Below are 20,063 nucleotides of genomic sequence, written 5' to 3' on the forward strand. Positions count from 1 at the left end.
CAAACAAACAAACAAAAAACAATTAGGCAGTAGGTGAAAGAGTGTGCTCTATAAAGAAGGGGGGCTTATATATATACATATACACACACATCTACAGCTCATCAGTGCAGCTAAACAAGAAAGTGCATCTAGCCAGGATCAAAGCTAAACTGTCTACCTCTGCACTATCATTCAGCACCCGTCCAATGTGAGCGAAATTTAAATGTCAGCAAATGTAAATATCTTTTCAGCAGGTCTGAGAGAATTTGTTTTTACCTAATAAGTAATGCCTACCATAAAGAGAGTAAAAATCGTCATCCACAAACAGTACTGTTTCACTATTTACAGCTCATAATTTAAGAACAACAAATTAAAAATAAAATGTAATTGAAAAAAATTAAATTTTTATGTGAAATCAAGATGGAAGTAATATGATATTATTTTGAAATTATTGTTTTTTACAATTATTTCCTTTTATTTTTTTTAGGCTTATGAAACCTTATTATCCTTGGCTCTGGAAGAAAAGAAATTTGTATCAAGAAAAAAAGTAAGTTTCACAACTTCTAATATCGAAACTGGATTTACTAAGTTTTAACAATTTTAAAACTACTTTCATTTCAATTCAATTCCTTCAATTATTTTTCTTAATTTGAATGTAACTTGAATCCTATGCATTGGCAATTTGCAATCACATTCATGGCTATCAATCCTTTGATTACATTCGTTACTGATTTCATCAATTACATTCACTGGTGATACATTTCTCTTATTACCGACATCAGAGATTTTCTTATTAAGTATGGAGTCTGTATAAGAGCCAAGTATGTCCAAGAATGGAGTATTGTTGTCATATCTGGGCAGGAATTGCTAGAAACAGCTCATCCTGCCTTGACAGTTCAAAATAAACTTTGTAGCCTAGTGGGGGATGCCCTTTTCTCTTCCTTACAACCTCTTTCCCACAGAAGAGCTGTTGTGAGCCTGTCTCTGCTTTATCGTTATTTTTATGGCAACTGCTCATCTGAGCTCCAATCTATGGTCCCCCCTTGCTTGACTTTCATGAAAAATGCTCATCTACTATCAATAATTTCCCACACTCTTTATCTGTGCCTAAACCTAAATGTAGATTCCATGAACAAAGCTTCTTTCTTAGAACTGCCCGCCTGTGGAACTCTCTTCCACTTTCTTGCTTTCCAGCTGACTACAATTTGGTCGTCTTCAAATCCAACGTAAACAAGTTCTTGATTAGCCATCCCCTTAAGTAATCCAAATTTCCACTACTAAAGATTACTACGATATTGTCCCACTGTACACTCATTAACCCTTATCCTCGAGTGGCCTCTGGGCCTTGATAAGTGGTGACTCCTTTGCAAAAAAAAAAAAAAAAATTTAAGATCAGCAGATACACTTTTATACATTATTTTACTGCCCTGTTTGCATTTTAGTTTGATTTTTTGTTTTTGTTGTCAATTAGTTTTGAGTAATTTGTTTTTAAGAGTCAAATTTATAAATGATTAAAGGATAAAAGCTAAAGGTACAAAACTGAGCATCATGATATACATCATAGTGAGGGCATACCGCTGATTATGTCACAAAGATGACCTTGAGCACATGGTGTAATGGTGAAAAAAGTGGTTGGTTAATTTGAATGCATCTAAAATCAAGTTTTTCTCTTTCCATCATCAACGCTTTGATCCCCTTTTGGCCCCAATTGAAATGAATGGCTCTCATCCTGAAGAAGCACTGTTTTGACAACCTTCTGGGACTGACCTTCACTCCTGATCTGAAATGGAACACATACATTCAAATCTGTTGCCAAAGTTGTTGGAAAAAAATGGTTGGCTCATTCTACCACTCCAGTAGATATCTCACTGTCGATGCAATCCTCTATCTGTATAAGAGCCAAGTACATCCTAGGATGGAATACTGTTGCCACATCTGATTACGAGCTGCTTAGAGCACCTATCCTGCCTTGACTGAGTTCAAAATCGGCTTTAAAGGAGAGTTTGTGTGTGTGTGTGTGTCCAACTAGAAGTGAATGAACTGGGTGAGGGAGTAAAAGGGGATTGGGAGAGGGAAGAGAAAATGGGAAAAAGAAAGAGATAAGTTTTTATAGAAATATGTCACACTTTTGCCCCAGGCAATGCAAAGTAACCCTGCTAGTTATTTCTGAATGCATTCAATTCAATTTTCCTATAAAACAACTGATTAGTTTTGTATTTTGTCTTTCTTTCTAGACTGTATTGGCAATGGCCAAGCTTTGCTTACTTTCCATGGGACAAGACACAGAAGATCGACTTCCAGGTAATTAAATTTGATCTTAGTTCTTTTTGTCATTAAATCTTAAAAGAGTGTATTAGTTTCTAATCTGAGTGGAGAACTATTAAAGCAAAAAAAGTAGTTGTTTAAATCTGAATTGGTCATTACAAGCGATAATACGAAGAGTTTAATCCAAGAAACGTCCGTCAACTAGTTAACAATTATCTCTATTTAAACTATCTATAGCTATAGGTCTATCTATTTCTCTTTCTACTTCTAGTCGCTTTCTCGCTCTCTGTGTATATTTATCTGTCTGTCTGTCTGTCTCTCTCTCTCTCTCTCTCTCTCTCTATATATATATATATATATATATATATATATATATATATATATTTATTTATTCAATTTTCTTATTTTGTTTTAGCTTGCAATGGGATATCTTACCAGATACCAGACATTCACACACTATCTCATACATTCCAACCGAGAGATCTTAAGATTTTAACCATTCTTTTAAGTGCAGTTGTTTGGATCTCTCTTGCACTTAGTTCACCATATATATTTGCAAGGTCGTATTTTGAAATTCTTTTTCATGAGTTCGGTTGTATCTATAATTACTGGAAAGATGGAAATCTTCCTAAGATTCCAGTTTCTTTCCATGCTGTACATAAAGCCTTGGTATTTTGTTATCTTTTCCCTCTCAATTCTATTTAACCCAGAAACACTTCTAAGGTTGCTTCTTTCTCCTTTTTGTCTTATATCAGTATGTCAGGTTTAATAGCTCCGGTTTTTAGGTACATAGGAAGTGTATAGTCATAGTGGATGGTGTATGACTTATTTCTAACTGTTCTTTCTGGTAAACATGTTCCCAGGACTTCCTGTTACATTCAATATTCAACTTTTTACAGATTATCCTGTGGGGATCTTTACTTCTTTTTTATATATATATAAGAAGTAAAGATCCCCACAGGATATATATATATATTCTTATATCTATCTGTGCCTTTTATTTTATAATTCAAGAATAACTAAACAATTTTGGTATCAAAATTTGGCTTAGAATTAACTGAGAATGTCTATTTACATGTTACCTGTATATTGAATTCTATAATTAAAATTCATGATAATATAAAGAAATGTTTTTGTGTTCTCAAGAAAATTTACCTTGCTTTCATACACAGCTTTAGTTTTAAGCTTACGCTCTTAAACTCGAAATGGTCTTACATAATGTTTTTTTTTAATTATGCATATAAAACTAACCAGGTATTCAAAACATTTTTAGTTCTCAGCTTTTCAGCAGAGACTAAATTTTTTAACATGCCCCAAAGAAAAAAAAAAAACAAAGGTGTAAGAACAAGTGCTCAGTTATTTCTGCCTCACCCTATATATACGTGTATATATATATATATATATATATATATATATATATATATATTGATTTGTGTTAACTGAATCGCAAAGTGATTCAAATGAATGCGGAAAAGCAAATGACTCTAACAAATTACTCTCTTTTTCTTTGTTTCAATTTGGTCACATCGTCACTTTTCCTAAAGCAAGTAAGTTGTCACAGGGATGTGTTAATTCAAAGTATTTTCTACCAATGAAAATTGTTTTAAATTCCAAAGGTAACACATCTATGTGAAAGTAATAAGCCTATTCAAACTTAGAAACTTCTATAAGGCCTTGTGAGCAAGATTCTTAAGTTGGCAGCAGTATAGAACTGAACCTTAAGAACATATTCTCTACATCCTACCTTCTGCACTTTTTGAGCCAGGATAGGAAAGTCACAAAAGAAAAGTACTCAATGACTTGCATACAAGCTTTCTTTATTTCACGCACACATTCCTGTACACTTGAGACAGGCAAACAAATGAACCAAGCTACTCACAGGGACCATGCCACAGAGCCTTTATTCAAATTCTGCAACCGATGAACTTATACAATTATATTGTTCTGAGTATAATATTAGACTACATAGGATGGTGAACCCCACAATTTGGGAAGATATATAACAAATACCGACCCAACAGGTCACGGGTTACCTAATAATCTACAACATTTATACCTACTATTATTTTATACAAATTGTTCTGAAAAAATTATCTCTTTTCTTTGCTTTGTTTTTTCTTTTGTTTTATCTCCCACAAATAATCTTTGATTATCTTTAAATTTTAGAAATCAACACAGAGCAAGAACTTATCACTCATCAAGAACTCATTCCTCACGAAGTCTTGAATGTAAGTAATTGCAATAAACTTTTAACTTCACCCAAAGAATGTGTCCTCAGCAATCTAGATGGGGAGTTGGGAGGAAAGATGTTTGTTCACATTACATTTAAATTTTTGCTTGTTGATACAGTTGGAGGAAATTGTGACATGCAATATGGATTTCATCCTGTAAGATCAATTGCTGATATGCTAACTGTAATATCATTAGGATCAGTGAATCTCTTGATGTGGCCTTTATTTTTAGAACTCTTGGCATATCAAAAGCCTTTGATAGAATCTGACACAAAAGGTTGCTTCATAAATATCTGAAAATAACGTCACAATTTTCGGATCTTTTTTCGCTGTTTGGTCTATAAAAATAATTGTCAGATCGAAATCTCAAGCATATAACATTAACGCCGGTGTGCAACTATATGTCCCCCCCCCTTGCTTGACAATAATCGCCGATCCCAATGCCATTTCCATGGTCGCCTTCATATTCTATTCTTTGAGGGTCGCACAATTCACAAATCTAAAAGAGAAACAACATAAAAGAAAATACAGAAAACATAAACTCCAGCACATCCGTAAATATATTGGGATGCATGTATGACACCATTGCAGAAAACAACCCCTTCTAAACGCTAACAACCTGCTCTTAACTTGTAACCTGACCGTTACACTGTAACTGTGTTTGTTACAGTTCAAACCTCTCTCGGACCTTCACACCATCTGGCACTGTCGAAAAGGAACAAACAGACAAAAATAAAATAAATCCGACTCGGCTTTTTTTTTTTCTTAACATGTCATTTACTACCGTCTTTCTTTCTCCCTATCTTGACACCAGTTTAAAAAGTCTCTCTGCGGGGCCACATGTCTGTCTCACCTGGTGCGTTTCTCTTTCTGCTCCATTACACGCCGGCCGTAGACAGACATTTTTCATCTTTGACTTTACACAACAATCTTTTTCAACCCCACTTTTCCTTCTCCCTACCACATGGTGTCCTTTTTTTTTTTAATTTTGCACACTTCTTAATTTGTATATGTGCTTTTTTTTTCCTGGCAAACCAGCTATCTTACAGCTCCTGCTGATATTTTGCCACGTACTCATACGTGCTCTGTTACAAACTGTGCACAACTCAAGTCCGTAAACTATCACGAAACTCGCTTGCACCTGTCTGTAAACTAACTCTAAATATATTGACTTCTATGTCCGGTCTTTTGTCTGCTACACCTTGATTAACAATCCTATTTCAGATGGCCTTTGTGTTCCTTATTGAACCACTTTCTCACCTCTTGTCTTTCTTTCTATTAATTTTATTTCCTATAATTGTGTTCTGCTAATCAACTTAGTTTTTCTTTTTGTTAGAGTTTTTTCTGTTTTTTTTTTATTTCATGCCTAACACTTAAGAAGGGATAATGTCACACTAGCATACCTCAAAGATCTATTCTTGGACTAATCTTCTTGATTTTCATTAATGATCTTCCAAATCTGAGATCATTTGTTAACATTTATGCAGATAACATAACAGTCTATGTCAACGCATTGAAGAGCATTGATGATCAAGTTCTTGCTGATTCTCTATTTTCCAGTGTGGTACAATGAGAAGAAAAGTAACTTGTTACTTTTAACACCTCTAAAACCAAGCCACTTTTCTTTTACCATATGTGCTTGAGTCCTTGTTTTACCCTAGTTGAAATGAATGACTCTGTGTAAGGAAGCTTCTTGTGTTGAAAAGCTCTTCAGAATGAACTTTGATCTCTAACCTGAAATAGAAAACTTACATCAACATTGTTGCTAAAGTCATCAGGAAAATATTTGCATCATTTCACCACTCCAGAAAAGTTGCCACATTTGAAGGAGGTGCTGCTGGAAGCATTTTTCTTAGCACAGTACAAAATCAACTTAACAATCTAGTGAGGATTATCTCTTGTCTTTCCTGCAGCTCCCATCTTACAGAAGAAACATTTTTATTCTTTTTGTTTCTATAAATTTTTTTTTTTTTGATTCAGCTCCCAATATCTGGTTTGTTTTTGTAAAATATTCACAGCAAGAATTTCTTTTGATACCACATAAAAAAAAAGATTTTTCTTTTTTCCATGAACTGTGCATCAGCCGGAATTTTTCTGAACAAAGCTTCTTTGCAAGGGCTTCTCGTCTATAAAACACATTGGCACAGGACTGTCTCCCAACAGATTACAGCATAGTTATCTTCACAACTAATGTCAACAAATACTTGTCATAAACCATCCCCATAACTACTAAACTTGATACAATGAATTATTTTCAATCCTTTCATAATATTCATCATCATTTGAACTGACAATCATTCCACTCGGGGGTGCTCAGCGTTGTCTGGGTGTTTAGATATGTGTGTGTTTGGTGCGGGTGGGGGGTAAAGCAGAACAAAATGGAAATTTAAATATTAAAAGACGATGTTAAACTTGTTAAAAAAAAATAAAACAAAAAACAGCAATTTCAATATTAAAACTTTAAAAATGGAAAAAAAAATCTTTTGTAGGTGTTAAAAAAAAAGGGGGGGAGCAGGTAGGCTCGAACCAGGAGCCTTGAGGCCAATAGGCTGACAACATACAACTGCGCTACGGCAACAGAAGCAATGTAAGACATTAAATTTAGTGATTAAAAAGTGAATAAGTTCAAACAGGTGCTTGACTTTATTGAGCTCAAATAGAATGAAATCTCACAGTTAACTATTTCTACGCGACAGTTTTTTTTTTGTTTTATTTTTTTTCTCCCCAATTTGCAAAATGAATAGCAATTGTTTGAAGTGACGGTTTTCACCGACATTGATCAAAGTGTTCATTGCTTTTCTGGATGGGCTGCACGAGTGCCGAGGTTTGTTTCAGTTTCACTTTTTTATACTAAAAAGTCAAAGACATGCATGTGGGCCAATAAATATGGCGAAAATTGTGCGTAAAAGTTGCCCAAATTAAAGATACAAATGCCGATTTGTTTCATAAATCTTAGATATTAGCATCTCAGTAGCATATAAAAAGTTATAAGAATGAGCGACCAACCCGAGAATCACCCCAAAAAAAGCCTTTGCAAGACATGCAGAAAAATGCACACACAAACACATATTTTGCCTTTGATATATATATATATATATATTTTAAGTTTGTTTTTGAAATGTTGTTACTTTCAATGTATACCGTTTTCATTTAACAGGTCTATATTGTTATTTTAAAACCATTCACCGTTAATTTTGAGTTAAGCTCAATGTGTCTATTTAATAGGGACAGAGCATATATAGTGCAAAATTTTGTTGAAAATTCAAAGACTCACGTTTTCTTTTTTATAACCTTTGTTTATTTCCTGGATTTTTCCATTACAGCTGTTTCATTAATGAGTAGGCAATTTTACGATTTATGTTTCCGTAAAAATATCCTGTCGCCACCAACTTCTTCAGATGTTTATCCATTAGATTTTTACAACAAATGGTATATTTTTAACATGCTGGACATCGTATTTGGGTAAAAAGATTTCCACAGCCATGTTTCCTCACTTCCTCCATCTTTTGGTTTTATGTAAAGATCTTCCTCCATCTTTTGGTGTTATGTAAAGATCTTTATAAAACACCAAAAGATGGAGGAAGTGAGGAAGCATGGTTGTGGAAATCTTTTTACCCGAATACAATGTCCAACATGTTAAAAATATACCATTTGGTATATTTGAAGAAGTTGGTGGGGACAGGATATTTTTACGGAAACATAAATTGTAAAATTGCCAACTCATTAATGAAACAGGTGTAATGGAAAAATCCAGGAAATAAACGAAGGTTATAAAAAAAAACCCCAAAAACGTGAGTCTTTGAATTTTCAACCAAATTTTGCAGTATATATGTGTGTGTGTGTGTATATATATATATATATATATATATATGTATATATATATATATATATATATATATATATATATATATATATACATTGCTGATGTATCCAAATTTTGATAGTACTATTTTGTTAGGGAATGAGGAGGAAGGAGATGAAGACAACTAATGTAAGACCAATAAAATCCTAGGTTTGAACTAGGGCTTAATTGACAAAGTTTTGCAAGACAATTTTAGTTGCAACAAAATACATCAACTCAACGATTGATCTAAAAATTGATTCATTTGAGCTTCTTTACTACCTCAGTGTTTGAGAGGTAAAGGTGATTTAATGGAATATTCACATATGTATCTCATGTAAAGATGAAGTGTTAGCCCCTAGGACAAGGCCCTTTGATTTTTTTTTAGAAATTTGACTGAAGTAAAAAAAAACAAAAAAACTGATTCTATGATTATTTATCAATGTATTTGTGTGTGGTAATGAACAAGGTTTGAGCAAAAATATTTGAGTCCATAATTAACCACGCTCTAGTCCATCACCTTACAGATGCTAAACTTCCTACCGACCAACAATATGGATTTAGGCAAGCCCGTTCCACAGCAGACATTCTAACTAATCTCCGAGCGTATATACCATTCACTTGACAAAGCAGGGGAGGGTAGAGCGGTAGCTCTAGATATATCTAAGGCTTTTGACAGGGTATGGCATGGAGGTTTTCTCAGGAAAATTAGATCATACGGTATCACTGGAAGAATACTTAACATAATTAAATCCTTCTTAGATAAGAGAAAAATCGAGGTTGTCCTCGATGGTTGTACATCTAAACAATGATATAAATGCGGGAGTGCCTCAGGAGTCTATCCTTGGACCTCTATTATTCCTAATATTCATAAATGACCTCCCTGACAAAATTGTCTGCGAGATGAGTATATATGCTGATGACACCACGCTCTATAACAGACACTATAGGAAAACAAATGAACACATTTAAAGAAATGGCAGAAACTGTAGTGGAATGGGGACAAAAATGGATGGTCACATTCAATGCTGCCAAGACTAAACTTGTTTCCTTCAATAACTACAAGAAACCTTCTCTACCACCATAGCAAAGGCCAAAGACTCTATCTGAAGGCACATCTTTTAAACTCCTCGGCCTAACGTTTACAGGAAACATGAGTTGGAACAATTACATTGAGAGCATTGCCAGGACTGCTGCGAAAAAGGTAGGTTCTCTCTACCGTGCTAGAAAGCTACTGATACCTGAAAGTATCCTGTATCTCTATAAGGCCACCATTCGCCCATGTATGGAGTATTGTTGCCATATTTAGGCCGGTGCATCTGCTACTAGTCTCTCACTCCTAGACAAGGTTCAAAAGAGAGTCGCCAACCTAATAGGTCCTGAACTATCATCCAAGCTTCAGCCTCTGTCCCATCGACGCAATGTAGCATCCCTCTGCCTGTTCTACAAGTATTTTAATGGTGAATGTTCCGACGAGCTGCAAGCACTTGTACCCCCTCTACGTAAATACCCCCAACAAACCTGACAAGCAGCAAAATCCCACCCCTTCACAGTTGAGATCCCTAGATGTAAGAGAGCCTTCTACTCCAGTAGTTTCTTCCCCAGAACCGCTAGACTTTGGAATTCCCTTCCAGGTTCCTGCTTCCCCAACTGTACTGACATGCAGAAGTTCAAGTGTAATGTGAACCGACATCTTGCTGCCCAACTCCCCACCTAGTACCCCTGTAGCCTGTGTCCCTAATAGTAGTCCGCAACATCAAAGTGGTAATGTGCCTTGTTAGGGGTGAAAATGTAATAAAAAAAAAAAAAGCTATTTTAAAATAAACCAATTACAGCACTAAATAATGACATGTTACACACTGGTCATATCAATGCTGTCTTATACCATTCTTATTCTAAAACATACAAGTTGAAGTGTGACTTGTATCTGGAGTTTTGAACCATGTGATCAGTAGCACAGTTATCTCCACACTGACGATTCCAGACAAGGATGAAACATGTTTATTGTTACATACTATGTCAATGCGTTTCTTGTACATGTATGTATAATGTACGCAGTTCATAGTCATTGAGAGAATAAATAAACTGCATATGTTATATACCATATATTAATGCGTTGTGTGCGTTTAAATGCATACAATAAACAGATGCTGTCGTATCAATTCATGTTTTCTACATGTATAATCAAGAAGCAACAGCACAGCATTCAATCTGGTGCTACCAGATCAGGCTGTCTATTGGCTTCCTGAGACGAAATGCACCTACATCGATTTTCCGTTTTTGTTTCCTATTCTCTTTTGTAAAACTTAATTATGTTCTGCAAAAACAAAAACAAACAACAGCCCCCTTCCCCCTTTTTTTTTTTTTCCTACTTCCCAACCCCATCAGTGGGGCATTAGAATACACTGACTGCCCCCTTGCAGAGAGTAAAAGTCCCTCAATGGGGCCACCTGTTGGCCGTAGGTGGCATCCCGTAATGTCTACGAAAAGGATCCTGGTGGCTGAGCAACTGATACCTAGGGAAATAAAGGTATCAGTTGCAACACTCCACTTTGGCCTCGTACTGGGCCAGACGGGCGATCGGAGAGGCCCGATCCGATCAATCGGCTGGTCACGTCTAGCTCACCACTTATACGCATACAATCTACACCAAATCTAAATAATACACAACACTTCCCCATCAATACTGATCCCCAAACAAGTGGTGAAAGCGGTGGCTGAGGGTCAATTGTATATAGTGAACAAGGACTAGACATGGATGTTTTTCTCTGATCTTTCCCATATTTTACTTGGATGGGAGAAATTAAGGTACACGAGTGCTCGAAGCCTACATTATGTACAAGTATACCATACCTGTAACCCTGTTGTAGCCAGGGCGAATGGGCTTCCCCCCTGTGCGCATCCCAAGTAGGGCTCCAAGGTGGGTGGGGAGCAGGGATGATGAATTAAAAAAAACGAACCCAATATGAGTTATAAAAATCCAAGTAAAAAAAGATTTTTAGACAGTTCGGACAGTGACACGAATGAGGAATCAGATAACTATCCAAACTTTATAGTAATGGAGTCAATTGGAGAAGTGCCTTTAACCAAACTCTCCCCTTCAAGATAGAAAAAATACTATCAGAAAGGGTCAAACCTAAACTAGTGAAAAAATTAAGAAATGGTAATCTTTTGATAGAAATTCTTACCAAAACACAGGCAGATGAACTTTTAAAATGGAAACATTTTGACAATATAAAAATAAAAACATACCCCCACAAAACACTAAACATATGCAAAGGAGTTGTGAAAAGCCCTGAACTTTCACTTTGCTCTATTGACGAAATCCGTTCAAATCTAAAAGAACAAAATGTAACGGAGGTCAGAAGAATTCAAATTAAAAAAAATGGAGAAATGATAAACACACACTCATATATATTAACCTTTTACCAACAAAAAATTCCACAAGAAATAAAAATAGCCTTTGAGAAACTAAGAGTCGAACCATACATCCCCAACCCACTGCGTTGCTTTAAATGTCAAAAGTTTGGTCATCATCAGGACCGATGTACACGCCAGCCAGTTTGTGGAAGGTGTGGAGAAAACGACAATCATATCAATTCTCAAAAAACTTATAAATGTGCCAACTGTACAGAAAATCACAGTGCCTACTCCAAAGACTGTGAAATCTGGGAAAAAGAAAAAGAAATTGTTAAAATTAAACACTCATTAAACATCACCTACCCAGAAGCAAGGAAAAAGGCAGTAACAGCTAAATATTCCGAAATAACCAAAAAGAATATTCCCAACACAAATAAACACAATGACAATTATTGCACAACAAACCTCGATATTAAAATCCAAGACCTCACCAACCAAATCAAAATATTGATAAATACAATTGAAGAAATGAAAAAAAACTCACTGGAACCAAAAATCCAAACGCCACACCCAGTAGACCAGAAACAAATCCCAAAAAACAAACCAGAACCAAACTTAACTAAACAAAAACTACAAATAAACCCACAAATTCCCCTCTCCAATAGCTTTAAGATATTGGAGATCGAGAACTCTGAAGAGCAGAATACCAACAATAAGGAGAGTCCCTTAATCCCCCACAAGAGTTCTAATATAAAAACAGATAACAACAAGCAAAAAAATAAAGATTCTCCAAAAACATCCGAACAGACAAGAACAATAAATGGGAAAAATTCCTCGAAGAAAACCAGCCCCACAAAAACCAAACCACGATCTCGCTCAACATCTAAAAGCAGAGATAAATCAAGCATAAAAGCTAACAAACCAATTGAACACAAAGAACCAGAAGCCATGGAAACAGAAACCGAATCTACCAATGATAAAAAGCTCACAAGTGCTCAAACGCACATGAAACAGTCCAATGATTCAAATACAAGAACTACAGACCAAAATAAATTTAAAACCTCCTTGGAAACAATGGAAATAGAAGACAAAACTTCTAAACCCCCATAAAAAAGAAAACACCCCTATTCCCAAGACAAAAGGGAAATCAAATACATAAAATCTAAACTATGGCCAACAAAATAATCCAATGGAATTGCAGAGGTATAAAAGCCAACCGGAATGAATTACTTCTACTGATATCCGATCTATGTCCCATAATAATATGCTTACAAGAAACCTTTTTTAAACCATCTGAAAATATCAATCTCCAAAGTTTTACTGAATACAACTATACAACAAATAACCCAAATAGAGCTTCAGGAGGAATATCCATTCTCATTAACAAAAACACGGCACAAAGCCAAATAAATCTACAAACTAACTTACAGGCAATTGCTGTCACAGCCACCCTACATAGAACGGTCACAATTTGCTCCATTTATCTGCCTCCAAACGACCCCATAGATGAAACCGAAATAGAAAAACGCATCAACCAACTCCCTCGCCCCTTCTTATTATTAGGCGATTTTAATAGTCATAATGTTAGTTGGGGATGCTCAAACACAGATAGAAAAGGAATCATTATAGAAAATATTATCAACAACAACAATCTATGCATATATAACAACAAAAAACCAACCTTTATTCACTCCGCTACAAATTCGTCCTCAGCAATTGACCTCTCTATAAGTGATCCTAGTATCTTTATAGATTACAATTGGACAGTGCATATAGATACCTGTGGAAGTGACCACTTCCCAATAACTTTAGAACATTTTGGTCCTGAAATAATCTAAAAAATTCCTCGTTGGAACCTTAAAAAAGCTAACTGGAATGAATTCAAATTACTATGCAAACACAAACTCCTACCTGAAAAATGTGAGAAAGACCCAATCACTCACTTTACAGATACCATTATCTCAATAGCAGAAGAATGTATTCCTAAAACAAAATCATCAACCAAGTATAATCGTCCCTGGTTTAATAATGACTGTAAAAAGGCTATCAGGCTACGATGTGCTGCATTAAGAAAATTCAACAATCAACCAACTACTCAGAATTTAAACAACTTTAAAATATGCAGGGCTAAAGCACGCCGAACAATAAACGAAGCCAAAAGGGAATCATGGAAGAATTTTGTGTCTAAAATCAATAACACCACCAAAGACAAAACTGTATGGAATATGATTCAGAAAATATCAGGAAAAAACACCAGTTCCCCTCTCAACCACCTCTGTGTAAACAATAGTAAAATAACTAAAAAAGAGGACATGGCAAACCTGCTTGCAGATACTATTGCAAATAATTCATCTTCTAAAAATTACGATAAAAAATTCCAGATCTTTAAACAGGAATCAGAAAAAAACAAACTGAACTTTAAAAGTAATAATGCGGAAGAATACAACAAACCTTTTACCATCCATGAACTAAAGGATTCATTAAAAAAAGCCAACAACACGGCTGAGGAACCCGATAAAATAACATATGAATTTCTAAAACAACTACCAGATGAACCATTAAAGTATTTACTTTCTATTTATAATGACATCTGGCTCAATGGCAATCTTCCAGCCATATGGAAACAAGCCACAGTCATTCCTATACCAAAACCAGGAAAGGATGCATCTGACCCCTCCAATTATCGCCCCATAGCTTTAACAAGCTGTGTGTGTAAGATCATGGAGAGAATGGTCAACACCAGGTTAATTTGGTTTCTGGAAACAAATAAAATAATAACTAATTTTCAGTGTGGCTTCCGAAAACATCGTAGCACAACAGACCATTTAATTCGTTTAGAAACTATCATCAGAAATTCGTTTATACAAAAAAAGCATATGACTGCTATTTTCTTTGATCTTGAAAAGGCGTACGATACCACATGGAGGTATGGCATCATAAAAGATCTCAAAGAAGCTGGAGTGAAAGGAAGACTACCCATCTTCATCAACAACTTCATAAATAATAGACTATTCAATGTCCGTGTAGGAACATGCCTATCGGACATCAAAGAACAGGAAACGGGAGTTCCACAGGGAAGTATTTTGTCGGTAACATTATTCAGCCTAAAAATTAACAGTATTGTTGGATGCATAAACCAAGGCGTGGATTGCTCTCTATATGTTGATGATTTTTTAATTGCATATTGCTCAAGACATATCCATATAATTGAGCGTCAACTTCAACAATGCATTGACAAAATAAAAAAATGGACAACTAAGAATGGCTTCAAATTTTCCATTAACAAAACAAAATGTATGCACTTTTGTCAACTAAGAAAACTGCACCCAGATCCTCTTTTAAAACTAAATGATATTCCGATTCCTGTTGTAAATGAACATAAATTCTTAGGGTTAATACTAGACAAAAAACTTACATTCATCCCTCATATAAAACATCTTAAAAATAAATGTAATACAACCCTACAGCTAATGCGGGTCATTGCCCACACAGATTGGGGAGCGGACAGACAAACCCTATTAAAGTTATATAGGTCACTAGTACGATCGAAACTAGACTATGGTAGCTTCATTTACGGTGCCACCAGAAAGTCGTATATAAAGATATTGGACACCGTTCAACATCAGGGCCTCAGACTTGCGCTGGGAGCCTTCCGAACTTCCCCCATCGATAGTCTCTATGCAGAAGCCAATGAACCCCCATTATCAATTCGACGCGACAAACTAGCCTTGCAATACCTGACCAAAATTCTCTCTTGCCCAGAAAATCCTGCTTACAACTGCATTGCAAACTCACTAGATTACTCGCTCTATGATAGAGAAAAATCACAGCCAACAAATCCAACCTCTAACTGTACCTTCAATCCAAATTACCAAAATCTATATTACCAAAAAGTAAAAGCTATAAAACCTTTTGGGCTCCGTACAAAACCACTAGTAGAAGATGCAGGTATCACAATCACCAATATCCATAATGTCAACCAACTAAGCCTTCCACCCTGGCTACTAAAATACCCTGAAATCATCCTTGAATTAAATAACCTCCCAAAAAATCAAACCTATCCACTAACCTATCAAGAAAAACTCCTTATCATTCAGGAAAAATACCCAAACCATCAGCACATATACACAGATGGGTCCAAAGACAGCAACAAAACCGGATGCGGAGTCGTATCCACTAACATTACCTTACAGAAGCGACTACCAGACCATGCCTCAATTTTTAGTGCCGAAGCCACAGCCTTAGATATGGCACTAGATCTCATCACTGACCTTACCCACAACAAATTTATAATTTTTTCAGACTCCCTATCGGTACTTGAATCCTTAAAGAATAAAAATTTAAATAACCCACTACTCATCAAACTGCTACAAAAAATACACACTCTCTCACAAAACAAAAGTATCAAATTCTGCTGGATCCCCAGTCATTCTGGAATTCAGGGCAATGAAAAAGCTGACATAGCTGCCAAAAATGCTTTAAAACTCCTTAAAAGCAATATAAAAATTCCACATTCTGACTACAAACAACAAATAAATAGTCTGATTATGAAGAAATGGCAAGAAAGATGGAATAACTGTCCAAATAATAAACTTTTCAAGATCAAGCCTACAATAGAAGAACGATTACCAGATGCCAGAAGATCACATAGAGAGGAAGTGATTTTGTCCCGTATTCGCATAGGACATACGCACATAACCCACTCCTTCCTGCTAAAAAAAGAAGACCCTCCAGAATGTTTTGCATGCCAAGAACCTTTTACAGTAAAACACTTTCTTTTGGATTGTGGCGATCTCGTGCATATCCGGCAAAATTATTACCATGTCAACAATATGAAAGAACTATTTAAAAAAATAAACTCGAACAAAATACTAACATTTCTGAAAAAAGTAAATCTATATAAAAGAATATAACTTTAATTCAATCCAACTTTACACCCCACCCCCCCAAAAAAAAGGAAGGAAGCACATCACCTAATGATACAAAAAGTCTGATTTGACTCACTGATTAAATTAAAATATCTATTCCAAAAAAAACCAAAAAAACTGAATTCGGCATTAAATAACCAAAAAAAAAAAAAGAAGGTTGATATGCCGTAAAACCAAATCAAACCAAACCAAACAGCATTCACTATTAAGATGTCAGGGTACAGTTCTTTAACACAATAAACATTGCATGAGGCAGTTTGTTTTACACATGCTAGTATTTTAACGGACTACTAACTCCAGCCAAAATACCCAATCAGTGATAGCAATAAACTCCAGATGTGTGTGACAGACACATAAATAGACATACCTTTAGTCTATTTCTTCGTTGCTGCTTCTTGCCGTGGTACATCCTGATTTATGGACGCTGGAATATCTTTCCGGAGTCGGATAGCATGCGAATGGAACACAAGATGTTTTCTTGTTGTAGTTTTATTTCATAACAAAAAGATACTGGTGACCATAACACGATGCCAAGTTCTCCTTGCTAGCCTTTACATCTTGGGGGTCATGCAATTTGGTGTGTTACATCTTCCAAACATACATTATCTTCTTGCTTCCCAAGGACAAAAGCTTCTCACTAAAATAAAACTCTATCACCAAGCAAACAATTCTGCCCCAAATAAAAAACCTTCTCTCCCTTGATTTGCTCATTACCTATATAATGAACTGTTCTTTGTTCTTTAAAATTGACTTACATCAACTAGTGTATTTAAATTTTTATGTTTTTTTTTCAAGAGCATGGAAATGGATCCTGACAACATGAGAGTTCTTCTTCCCCATGAAATGATTGAAGTAAGTTTGAAAACGTTTATAATGGCACAAAATTTTAAAAAGGTTGTTGTAATAAATGTATTAATAATTGTTGTAATAATAATAATGTTTGTTTATACATTATCATCTTCCATACCTATTTTACAACAAGAGATCATCTGGGCACCAATGAAATATGCAAATAAGTGGAAATTAACTGCTGTTGCGAAGGTAAAGGAAATGCATCGTTTCAAAATCATTTTTTTCATCCCGTCAATGACTAACCAATTTTAAAAACCTACTTACAGTGTAGGCAAAAAGCAATCGTAAAATTTCTACAAGTTTTTTGTATGTACGTGTGTGTTTATATATATATATATATGGCTCATTCCATGTCAAATCAACAAGGGGTTAAACCATGTCCAACACATTTTTTTCAAATTTGCTACACTTATAGATTTCCATGAAAGAAATTGAATGGCACCTATTAAACTTCTCAAGATCAAGGGATTCCTGAGATATGACCTTGACCTTTTTAAGAAAAATGGCAAAAAATGTGAATAGTGACCAACTTTGAAAGATGATATCTCAGTTGTTTATTGACCTACAGAGTTCGTTCATTTATCATTCTAAAATACTTGGATAGATGTACAATTTTATTTGTGTGTGTGTATGTATATATATATATATGTCAGGTCATGTCATATGCTACTGGTACCATGTAACCCAGTACTACCTGCCTCATGGTCGGGTCACCGGCAACTAAACTGGTTCCCCCACCAGACTTGTTTGGTGAGGAGGGCGGCTAGTCTCCCTGAAGGATTAAAAACAAGACCTTCCAAAGGGTGAATGAACCCATTTTGGGGGTCAATGGCCAACTAGCACCGTGTATATTTGTGTGTGTGTATATGTGTATTGGGGTAGAGAGGGCTCCCGTAAGCCATGGTGAAGGCAACCTTTCTAGGAGAAGCAAATCTCTAATTTAAAAACCATAAAGCGGAAGACCATTACCCGCATTAAGCTGGTCTGCAGTTTAATTTGTTGCTGGCTATCTTGCTCTTGCTTGTTGCTGGATCTGAACATTTTGGACCGAGAGAGAGACTTAGCTGTCGTACAAAGCTAAGACTCTGTAACATCATATTTGTATAGATACTCCCTCAGACATTTGGAATCACAGATTTTAAATGTCTGAGGGAGTGGCACTCGTCTGACAAGATGTTGCAATCATCATATATTTATTTATTTTATTTTTTTTTTTTTTTTTTAGAGGTCAAAAAGTTGACCTTGACCTTTTACCTGACATCACAAAAACCGGTGTTTTAAATTTTGAATTAGCTTCTTTTTTTTTTTTTTTTTAAATATTTTCAAAACAACAGGCAAGACGGTCACTCCTCAATTAGTCATAAAATTTGATTTTCTTAAAAATAAAACTACTTGATAAATTCACATAATTTTGGGAATATGATATCGTTTCTTCACAAGTATTTACATCATGCAGATTTTTCTTTATTTTTGTTTTTTAATATTGGAGAAATTCTGGACAAGAACCATTTTGAATTTCTCAGTGAAAACCAAGAATTTGTAGAGACATTTAGTAAGGATGATTTTAAAATGTTTGTCATGATGTAAACATGCATAGACATCAGATGCTGTTTCAGTTCATAACCAGGAGATTCTATAAATGGGACTCTGATATTACCAATCACAGAGTAGACCAGAATGGTACCTACAAGATTCCACATGGCCTAAAGTTCCTGAATTGGAACCTCATCACCAGATACTATTTTGTCTCATACCCAATCTTAATTCTGTCAGTTCGTGCTAAATTCATTCTATTATCTTTAGTGCTATATAACCTAACAAATTTGAGATTTTAAAGAAAAAAAATTTTTTTTTTTTTTTCAGTTGTATATTCATGATGAAAACATTCATGCAACAGAATATCACTTCAAAATGGCCTTAGATTTGTTACCCTTTGTAGCAAAAGTAAGTTGATTTCTTTTCAAATTTTTTTTATTTCTGAAAGTGCACATGAACTGCGTATTATTTTTAGCCTCCATCAAGAAACTGAGTATTATTTTTAATGCTGCTTTGCAATCATATCAAGAAAAAAGTTTTTTGTTTTTTTTTCAGTTGTGCAAATTTTAGAGAAGTACTCCAATCATGAACTCTTACAATCTTAGTCCATTTCCATGACAAAGAAGTCAATTTTATTTTTAAATTTAAAATTTTACTAAAAACTTTGGAATACGTTAGTGTTAGACTGCAGCAGCACAAAACTATTTTGCCATTTTCTTGCTTTGTAAACCAAATTTTCGACCTTTTTTAATTTCAGAAATTAATGTTTTTAAATAATATTTTGAAAGTTAAATTTAATTTTTACTGTATTCTTTATATTCATACTAGCAAAGTCCTGACCTTAACATTTGACCTTGACGAATAGTATGCACCATCTCTAGGTCGGAGACCACCATCATGTAAGAGTTGATCATGATTGGTCCAGTAGTGTGAGCTGTAAGAGAGTATATATCATAAGCTATGACCTTTAACCTTAACCTTGAAAAATGGTATGCACCATCCCTAGGTGGGGGACCATCATCATGCTAGGTTTGATCATGATCGGTCTAGTGATGTAGGCTGTAGGAGAGT

At 35.1% G+C, this 20,063-nt stretch overlaps 1 protein-coding gene across 1 annotated transcript in view; it reads left to right on the forward strand.

Annotated features, from left to right (window-relative positions):
* The window catches only part of LOC145279643 (nuclear pore complex protein Nup133-like), a 116,258-nt gene that overhangs the window by 86,890 nt on the left and 9,305 nt on the right, over positions 1 to 20,063 (forward strand). Inside the window, exons 26-30 of the mRNA XM_080130872.1 lie at positions 467 to 526; positions 2,214 to 2,280; positions 4,411 to 4,472; positions 17,400 to 17,456; positions 19,320 to 19,400. Coding sequence (XP_079986998.1) covers positions 467 to 526; positions 2,214 to 2,280; positions 4,411 to 4,472; positions 17,400 to 17,456; positions 19,320 to 19,400 — 327 coding nt within the window. The remainder of the gene's footprint in view (positions 1 to 466; positions 527 to 2,213; positions 2,281 to 4,410; positions 4,473 to 17,399; positions 17,457 to 19,319; positions 19,401 to 20,063) is intronic.

This window comes from Euprymna scolopes, chromosome 7 (genome assembly GCF_053919585.1).
Source record: "Euprymna scolopes isolate OS-2025 chromosome 7, ASM5391958v1, whole genome shotgun sequence".
Taxonomy (NCBI): Eukaryota; Metazoa; Mollusca; class Cephalopoda; order Sepiida; family Sepiolidae; genus Euprymna; species Euprymna scolopes.